The sequence below is a fragment of the Chenopodium album genome, chromosome 24, assembly GCF_948465745.1.
Source record: "Chenopodium album chromosome 24, dcCheAlbu1.1, whole genome shotgun sequence".
Lineage (NCBI taxonomy): Eukaryota > Viridiplantae > Streptophyta > Magnoliopsida > Caryophyllales > Amaranthaceae > Chenopodium > Chenopodium album.
The window spans coordinates 25,498,213-25,508,737 of NC_137857.1; the positions used below are offsets into that span (position 1 = coordinate 25,498,213).

At 31.8% G+C, this 10,525-nt stretch overlaps 1 protein-coding gene across 1 annotated transcript; it reads left to right on the plus strand.

The window, feature by feature from the left end:
• Positions 1 to 4,472: 4,472 nt before the first annotated feature.
• Positions 4,473 to 10,097, plus strand: LOC145611623 (glycolate oxidase 1-like). Its single transcript, XM_081666966.1, has 12 exons — positions 4,473 to 4,619; positions 5,969 to 6,153; positions 6,408 to 6,532; positions 7,241 to 7,287; positions 7,373 to 7,450; positions 7,551 to 7,675; positions 7,816 to 7,882; positions 7,976 to 8,038; positions 8,129 to 8,198; positions 8,298 to 8,398; positions 9,371 to 9,475; positions 9,698 to 10,097. Exons 2-12 carry the CDS (start codon positions 6,017 to 6,019, stop codon positions 9,881 to 9,883), a joined length of 1,104 nt encoding a protein of 367 aa, XP_081523092.1. The 5' UTR covers positions 4,473 to 4,619; positions 5,969 to 6,016; the 3' UTR covers positions 9,884 to 10,097.
• The last annotated feature ends 428 nt before the right edge of the window (positions 10,098 to 10,525 follow it).

Here is a 10,525-nt window from a genome sequence, read left to right on the forward strand (position 1 = left end):
GCGATCAATGGCTGAGATTAGTAGTTCCTATTATTCACCTTGATTCTCACACGATCTCAATTATATATATATATATATATATATATATATATATATATATATATATATATATATATATATATATATATATAAAATATATTATATAATCTTTTACTATATAATTACAATTTTATGAGTTAATGCACAAAAAAAATAAAGGAGTAATGTTTACTTTCTTACAAATTCTATTATTGTCAATTATTAAGGAGTTACATTCCAAGAGAAATTTAAATAGGGTGTTATGCAAATGAAAAGTTTTTTAATAATTAACTTAAACATTAATACATGAAGGTTTATGCATTGAATTTTTCAATCATTAATTGACTAGTATGATGTGGCGTCACATCTTGTGACACATGGCATAATACCATATATTGCCATGAGCTTTAATAATATATATAGATATAGATATAGATATAGATTATGAGTGTTCTACAAAAAAGATATAGATGAGGAGTAGGTATATGTGAGATAAGATATATTATGAAATAATAACGGAGTCTAAAGGAAAAGAGAATAAGAGCAACTCCAATGATTGTAGCTAGGGACTTGCTTGCAATTTCTATAATTCCCTAGCTACTAGCTTGACCATTGGAGCTAGAAAACTCAATTAGCTTGGCTAAGAAAATTAGCTTTGCCAACACTACAAGAAATGAGCCCAATACCGATGGTCAAAAACCATCGGTAAACATACCAAAACCATCGGTATCACATTTACCGATAGCTGCTATCGGTATTTGGCCAATGGAAAACCATTCGTCGGAAAAATAAGAAATACGGATGGAAATTAAAAGCCATCGGTAAAAAATTACCAAAGGTTTTACCGATGGCAAAAATCATCGAATTGTTTTTAAAAAATTACCGATGGCAAAAGTCATCGATATTTTTTACCGATGGCAAAAAGGCATAGGTATTTTAAGTTTAACGATGGCTTTTAGCCATCGGTTCTTTCAAAAAAAATAAAAATAAATAAATAAATACTACCCTTACCCCCTGCTGCCCCCTACCCACCCCCCATACGGTCATACCCAGTGCGGACCCAGCGTTGTTCACGCTGGGTCACGTGACCTTGGAAGTTTAAGGGTAAAAAGTTTAATTAAAGCAATGAGTAGCACAATTCAGCTTTGTGGTTCAGTAGTAAATTAAATGCTTTGAGTGGAGTCTTGCCAAGGTTGACAGGGGATCGAATCCCACAACCAAAATTTTTATTTTTTTTACCCATTTATATGCTAGCCCGTTAGACAATATTGAACTATAATTTTTTTTTTTAAGAATAATTTTTTTTAAGTATATTTTGTTTTTCTTTTGTTTCATTTGATTTGTATTATTGTTTGGGTCTAATTGTTTCTACTTTTCATCAAAATCAAAGAATATGTATATTTTTAATTTTAAAAAAAACTTTTACACTTTTTGTTTGACTATTTTTTTACTTCGCAATTTACATACTAGTCTGTTAATTTCTAAAAAAAAGTTTCTTCATTTCATTTTTATGACTATATACACACACACACACACACATATATATATATATATATAGTCATATATATATGTATATACACTATATATATATATATGTGTGTGTGTGTGTGTGTGTGTGTGTGTGTATATATATGTGTGTGTGTGTGTGTGTGTGTGTACACACACATACATACATATATATATATATATATATATTCATTTTGGTTTTTATTACATGTATTTAATATATACATCAATTAACTAATTTAAATTATCTTATGTAATGTTCGATAACTCCAAAAGTCTGAACCCATAATGGATATTTTTTAATCCGCTGCCGCCGCTTTTATCTATTTAATCCTAGCTATGTAGTCCATAATAGTAACCTACTCCGTATATTATACGAGTAATATCAATTAATCTCATTGAAATTGTAACTTAATTTTTAGAATTAAAAGAAAAATACATGTGATATAACAAGTTTTATTAGTCCTAAAATTTATCCTCTTCCTCCACAAAATCATCCTTCACAAAATCCGTTTTTTGGATCGATGGATAATGGTGACCTAGCACCCATAAAATCATGGATCCGCCAATGCCCATACCCCCTACCTCATTACCCCATACTAGCAACTCCACCCTAAACCACCTTCCACCACCACCCAAAGACCGATGCTCCAACCACTTCCCTTTTCACCATTAACCACCGTGAACCACCACCATCACCTTGTACCAACCACAACCACCATCCTGAAACAACCGAAAATTCGAAAAAACTACAACTAAAAAAACACAAAAATTTGAAAAACAAACCCACAACAATTACATAAAAAATCCATCAGAATAAAGAAATCAACACAAAAATTATAGATCTTGAACCCCACAAAATTCAAGAAATCAACCCACAACAATTAAACAACAATCAACCAAAAAAGACCCGAATTAAACAACAAAAATAAAAAATAATCACAAAAAAAACGAAATTAACCACAATATTAAATAAAAATCAACATACCTTTTGATATTTCATGTTTTTTGGGTTTAAGAATTTTCATTGTTGAGTTTGACCAAAAAGACCATTAGCTTCAAGAAAAAAAATGCCGGTCGTGATGGTGGTTGTAGTTTTGATGAGGGAGAATATATAGTGCGAAAAGAGTATAGAGAAGGAGAACCATGAAAGGAGATCAGAGAGAGAAGGAGAGAGGAGATCGAAGAGGAACGTAAGAGGAGAGGAGAAAGGAAAGAAGAGATAAGGCCTGAGAGGAGAGAGGAGAGAGAAGAGAGAAGGAGAAAGAGAAAAGAAGCGGCTGTGAGATAAGATAGAGAAGTTAGGGGAGCAGCTAGGGTTTGGGTGAATAAACTTCTGAATTTTATTTTTTTTTAAATTTTTTTTTAAAAATAAATACCGATGGCTTTTTACCATCGGTAAAAAAATTGATTTTTTTTTTAAAAAAATAAATGTCGACAGGCAAAAGGTATCGGATAGTTTTTATTGGCCATCGATATTTCCCATCGGTAAATGAGGTTATTTTAGTAGTGCAAGCTAATTTGCTTGGGAATTAAACTTTCCAAAATAAAATGCTCATTGCACCAATTAAGTTATTTCCATGTATTTTATATCCAACAACTACTACTAAGCTAATAGCTAGCCATTGGAGCAAAAAATAGCTTAAAAGCTTATGTGGCATGACAAACTAATTGCCAAATTAGCTTGTCATTGGAGTTGATCTAATAATACATACTTTGTATATAATGTGAGTGAGATTCTTAAATATAGGACACTTTAAAAAAGGAGTTATAACTTAATAATTACACACCTTATTTGAATATTGAATCTGGATAATAACCTGAACTAAATTCAAGATTTGGATTGAAATTGACCCAATACTCATATAATACAGTGAATTAACCTTATTCTCGTCACACTAAGGCCCTGTTCTTTTGAGCTTCTGGGAAGAGCATAGTAGAGTAGAGAATGGGTTAGCAGAGCAGAGCAGATTAAATTTCAGCAGAGCAGAGTAGAACAGATTTCAAGATAGCAGAGCCGAGCCGAGCAGAGCAGATTTCAACATTATTATTAATAGTATTATTAATGTTATTATTATTAATGTTGTGGTTGTTGTTTTTGTTGTTGTTGTTGTTGTTGTTGTTGTTGTTGTTGTTGTTGTTGTTGTTGTTGTGCATATACCATTGATTTAGGTGAGTGAAAACATAAATATATGTGTATCATATTTAACATATGTTAATAGTTGAAAGATAAAAGACAACGGTTTACTTATATTTACTTCACAAAAATTCTAAAATAAAATGATTTAATGAGTTATAATGATTTTACTTATAAATTTGTCTTAATCATATATTTTTAACCCTAAAAATAATAATGATATACAAAGTACTACTTGAAAACAACCTCTTTTTTTTTTTTTTTTTTTTTTTTTTTTTTAAAATTCTTAAATTGTATGGAAAGATTTGAAAATAACTCAACTCAATGAACTAACAATCAAAACCCACATAAAATGTTTCTACACATTGTGATACTAATATCAAATGTTTATAAAAGAAATTGTTATTAATTGTTAGTATTATTATTTAATTTTTTGAAAGAATTGTTATAATTATTAATTAATAATATTATTAAATATTAATTCTTATTAATTTGAATTATTAAATATTATTGATAATTATTATTAATTATTATTATGATTAATAAATATTAATTATTATTAATAATTATTAAAATTATTTTTAATATTAATAATTATTATATTTATTCAAAATAATAAATTATTATCATCAATACAATATTAATTATTATTGTTATTATTAATTATTGTTTAAAAATAAGAGCAAAGCAGATTTCTTTTGAGCAGAGCAAACAAAGCAGAGCAGATCTAAAGAACAGGGCCTAAGTCGAATTGAAATCAACAAAACCAGAATCACCCCGATTCAAAGTCATTCGACCCAATATTAACCAAGTCAAACTCATTTTGAACTCGATGGAAATTTGATTCGTCGTACCACTGTAATGGCAGCCTCTATGATTAAAATAATGAAGATACCCCGTCTTATTTTTCTGCAGTTTAGCTTCAAACACTCCCATTTTCACTTGGACTCTACTTCAGGTTAGTCACACCAACTTTCTAATAATGTTTCTTTCTTTCAACTATTTTTTTCTTTTATTGATTGTTGATTCTTTCCTTATGATTCGTAACTTTGTTTTTCATTTAAACTTTCATTGCTTTATTTTCTCTATTTTGGGTAATAATACGCAGTGGTATGATTCAAGTTCGTTGATGATTTTTGCAATCTTCTTTATTTTTTTGCAATTCTTTCGATCTTTTGTAAATTATACGTAGAGGTATGATTCTAGTTCGTTGATGATTTTTTTAAAAGTTATATGGTATATAATTACAAATTAATTAATGAATGATAATTAGCTGAGTAATAATTTTTATAGCTCAAGTTGATTTTTGCTTGATGATCAATCTAACTTTATATATAATACAAAATTTGGGATAAGAGATTAATTTACATAAATATAACTTAGTGATTTTTCCCCCTGTTAAATGTTTTGTAGTTAACATCTCTGAAGCACTATACTAATTATCATACTTGTATTAGGAACCAATAAAACAACTAATCTTACATATTGATCATGAAATTACCCTTTTCCATGAGACTAGGAGATTTAATAAAAAAGTTAGCCATACAATAGTGTAACCTTGTCACTTAATGATGTTAAATTAGTTACTTTAGATGTTGACCACTGTTGGAAATATTGTTGTTTGTGACGATTGTGTGTGATCTGTCTGTGTGTATCGATGAACATTTCATTATCGATGAACATTTCATCGCGTAAAGTAATATTTGGGGTAAGCAAAGTAATGTTAAGAAAAGTTTACATTCTGATGTGAAGGGACGCACCTTTGAACTTTTGAAGTATCCCCCGAAAACTTAATAGTGGAGGAAGAAACTCTTTACAAACTAGCAAACCAATTACTATCTATTAGGCTCTCTAGTCACTACACTCTACACAACTGCTGCATAAACTGCTATAAGCACCTTCCGCGCCTTGGTAACTTCTGCTCATTGACATACTATTTCAAACATTTAGAGCTAAGGTAGCAATTGAAATATAGATATTGGTGGCTTTTAGGTTCACTGACACACACACTAAGCATATATCAATAGCACTGACCCCTGATCTTAATCAATATTTCTTTGGTCTGATATGTAGTCTAGCTGTTGTAGAAAGTCATAGGATGAAACTTCTTTTTGGAACAGAAGATCTATCTTGATCCCTTACACCAAAGGGTGGTACGGAGTACATTTTAGGCGAGTCAGAACTTGGATGGAATAATTCTTTGATTGCCAATTATAAATTTGAAAACGCTGCTGCTATTAAATTATCAGTTTGTATTGTTCCTAATTTTTGTTGTAATCTTATTCTTCAGTGCTTTGATGTTTTCAGGGGAAATCATATAACAGAATATATTGCTGGCCTGTCACAAACGGCATAATGGAGATAACAAATGTTTCTGAATATACAAAGCTGGCAAAAGAGAGACTGCCGAAAATGATATATGATTATTATGCATCAGGTGCTGAAGATGAATGGACTCTAGAAGAGAACAGAAATGCATTTTCGAGGATTTTGTATGTGTTTCTCTTTCATGTAGTGTCGTAACATTTAAGGTCACTTGAATGTTTCCGTATCCTTTGTTATTTGACCAGTTTCAATTTTCAAGTATACTTTTTGTGCCATTTGCAACTATAACTTGCAGCTTTCATGTGCAAGGATATATTAGAATCATTAGCAAATCATTATTGTTAAACAACCGTTTAGAAGATTACTATATCTTTGGCTGACTATTGCAATTTACTTCTCGATTACTCCCAATGAAATTCAGGTTCCGGCCTCGCATCCTCATTGATGTAAGTCATATAGACATTACGACAACTGTCTTGGGTTTCAAGATTCCCATGCCAATCATGATTGCTCCTTCAGCTATGCAAAAAATGGCTCACCCCGAAGGTAAAAATTCAAGTCCTTGATGTTCATCTTAATGTTCAAGTATTCTACTTTGATATGTCAGTCTGTGTTTTGGTTTATTGATGCTCATATGCAAAAACTAATGCAAGTCATTCTAAAAGTATCCACAATATGTGATTTGGTATTGTTATTGCTACTCTTGTTTTCAGGATGGCTGGTCAAAATTAACACAAGTCCAGCAGACACCTGCTGTTTTATAGCCTGTAGGCTTTAGTAATACATTGATATATGATCTGAATTTTAATAATCTTAGTCAACTTGATACTTTATTTTACTTTAAAAGCAGTATTCGATCAATGGTTTGAATCCAATGCTGTCAACTAGATGCTCTATCATATATGATTATGATTTTGAAGATGATACTTGAATTATTAGTTTCTGACTGTGTTTGGGCCAAGGAGTTATTTCTTGAGCTAATGATCATGAATACTCTAGTCTCACAGTCTCAGGACCCACATTTTATATTAGTTCCTTCTTTTAAAATATATAATGAAAAATTGTATGAGTTATTTCTTGTTCCCCTCACCATGTTATTAATGTTTCTACTATGACATTCATTTTCTGAGTTTCCTCCTGAATAGTGGAGTGTTTAATTTCTTTGTCTAAGCTTGCTGAATTGACAATCTATACTTAATTGAGAAACTGGACTGGAAAAACCTCCTTTTTTTAACAGTGATTATTTTCTTGCAGGAGAATTTGCAACAGCGAGGGCAGCATCTGCTGCTGGCACAATTATGGTTCTGACTCACATTTCCTTCCTATTTTTCTGACCTTAAGTATCAAATTCATTCTTTGATTTGCATGTGTGATTAAATGATCCAGGCATTGTCTACAATGGCCACATCTAGCATTGAAGAAGTTGCCTCAACTGGACCTGGAATTCGATTTTTCCAGCTTTATGTGAGTAATTTTTGAGTCTGTATGTAAAATTTGTTTTCTGTAAGATTCTTCCAAAACAGCGGTCAAGCTGATGATGATTGTGTGTATCCAATTAATCAAGGCAATGAAAGACAGGAGTATTGTCGCACAGCTTGTTAAACGAGCTGAGAAGGCTGGTTTTAAAGCTATTGTTCTTACAGTTGATACACCCAGGATAGGTAGAAGGGAGGCAGATATCAAGAACAGGTAATTACATAATGTATACTGTCTTTTTTCTTTACTTTCTTCAGTGAAAGAAGAAAATTGTTGATGTTATATTAAGTTCACTTCTACGAATAGTAAGAGTAAACAGTTGAGTATGATCTTACAGTTAACATCCCTTGCAGATTTATTCTCCCACAACACTTGACATTAAAGAACTTTGAGGGGCTGGATCTTGGTAAGATTAATCGGGTGAGTGAAAGTAAGACATCAAAGCAGACTACTGGTAACCTATCAAGTGATTCAAAATAACAGTCCCATTCTTTTTCTGGAAAGAACTTGCAGTCAGATAACTCTGGATTAGCCTCGTATTTTTCTCATCAAGTTGATCGGTCATTGAATTGGAAGGTAAATAACAAAATAGTTTACCCTTTTGTTTTGCTCTTTGCAGTGCAGATTGTTTTATGTGTTATCTTTCCCTGTGAATACCTTTTGCAGGATGTAAAGTGGCTTCAGACCATCACCAAGTTGCCAATTTTGCTGAAAGGAGTGCTAACTGCTGAGGATGGTAAGTAAAGTGAATTTGTAAATAATTCCTACGGGAGACATGATTTCTATAATATCATATTTGTAAGACCTTTATGTCAGTAAATTATCTTGTCTGCAGCGAGACTGGCAGTGCAAGCAGGTGCAGCAGGAATCATCGTCTCCAACCATGGAGCTCGACAACTTGATTTTGTGCCTGCAACCATCATGGCTTTGGAAGAGGTATTCAAATTTAACCTCCATACACTTGATAAATCTGTATATTTGTAATCTGGATTTTTTTTTTTTTCCCTTTGCTTCCGATTTGGTAAAGCTCCTTTTGAGTTATGTAGTAAGTTCTTGATAAGAAGTATTATGGTTGTTGGACAAGAACCTCTATCAATAACCTATACTAGCCGATAAACACCTAGGGGCAAAAACCGATAAGCAGTTAATGATGGGAAAGGGATTTCTAACCTGACTAAGATCTTTTGTTGCACGGACGCACATTTTTCTCTGCATCCCTCTTATTTCTATATTTGTATAAGGTATTTGCACGGAACTACGTAAGATTTTCTAAAATCAAGTGCAGGCATGTATTTCCAGTTCAAAGCTCTCCCTACATTAATTACTTCTTAAAAATCTGCCACTTTTCATTAGTGCTATCTCTCATTGTTCTTACAAGCATATAGTTAAATCAATAAGCTGGTTGCGCTTAACTCTCTAATATTAATAAAGTTGGAAAAATGAATGTTTTAAGTATATTGGTTGTGAAGCTTTAGCCAAATGCCAATTGTATCATGAAATTATTAAAACTTACATCCCTACCAACCCTATATGTTACCCTATTTTTGTATATATTTGTCATTTCACATGTTCAAATAACATCAGAACTAAAGGATATCAGGTAATTATACCGAACCTTTTGTTTACATAACTGATACAACTAATTAACCAGCCAATGCAATCACTGATTTCTAGTACAAAACGTCTAATGCAACTATCTGACCAGCCAATTCAACCATCTACTCGCTAATTACAAAATATGGCCATTAGTACGGTCTGACCATCATGTCTATCAATGTAGCAGAAAATCATTGAAGCTCTGAATAAAGAAAGAATCATATTTGTATTATAAATATACTTGAGAATACTTAGTACTCGTATTGTGGTTGTGGCATACCTACATATGTTCTCCATTGTTGCATATGACAGATTGTGAAAGCTGTGGAGCATCGAATTCCTGTTTTCTTGGATGGTGGTGTTCGTCGTGGCACAGATGTTTTCAAAGCATTAGCACTTGGAGCTTCTGGAGTATTTGTAAGTGACTTTTTTAGTATCTTAGTATTCAAGTTTCCAGTAACTTGGATCTATAGTAAAATGTGCTGCAGACATTATTGATTTTCAAATATATCAGATGATAGAAAATGCTGTCAATGAAATAGGCTTGTGAAACTAGTATCTGCACTTTGAGTATTATAACTCAGAATGCCTACTAGTTATCATCCAAGTTCAGAAGTTCATAAACTCTCTTTGGTCCAGATTGGAAGGCCGGTGGTATTTTCATTAGCAGTTCATGGAGAAGCTGGTGTGCGGAAAGTGCTCCAAATGCTTCGTGATGAGTTTGAGCTCACCATGGCATTAAGTGGTTGTCGAACAGTTGAGGAAATTACCCGTAACCATGTCATGATGGACACCGAAACTCCAAGAATCTCTTCCAATCTATAAGTCGCTTGAAGTATAATCAGCGACTTTTGTAAGATAGGAGTTCAAGATCAAGACTCCCATTCAGAATTTTAGATGTACAAGGATTCTAGACTTAATTTATAAATAAAGGTTGCACAGCAAAATAATGTAACGATTACAAGAATTATTTGGTGATCATGTTCAATCTTTTTACTACTGTGCAATTTTGTAAGTTGATAAGTTTGAATTTTCATGATTACGCAATTTTGAATCGACAAAGTATCTTATCTACATGCAAGTAATGCAACACCTTTACAAAAAAGTTGGGGGAATTATAAAAAGTTTGGTAGTGGAAAGTGGAAACAACACAAACTAGTAGACTTTGTACAAGTGAATATATTTGGTTTTTTTTTTTTTTTTAATTTTTCTTTTTTTATGAAAGAATAAGAGAATTGAACATTAGGAGATCCTCCTTATGAGAGGAACACCTAAATTTCGAAACACAAATTTTTAATTAAGTCGGACTTTTATTAAATTACTATAAAACGGGTTAATAAAAGTATCCTACTAGTATTTAAAGTTACTTTTATTTTCTACAAAGATTACTATTTTCCTAACATAAACTTTATGCTTAAAAAACACTTATAATGTATTAGAATAATCACATTAGCCTTAATAGCATGT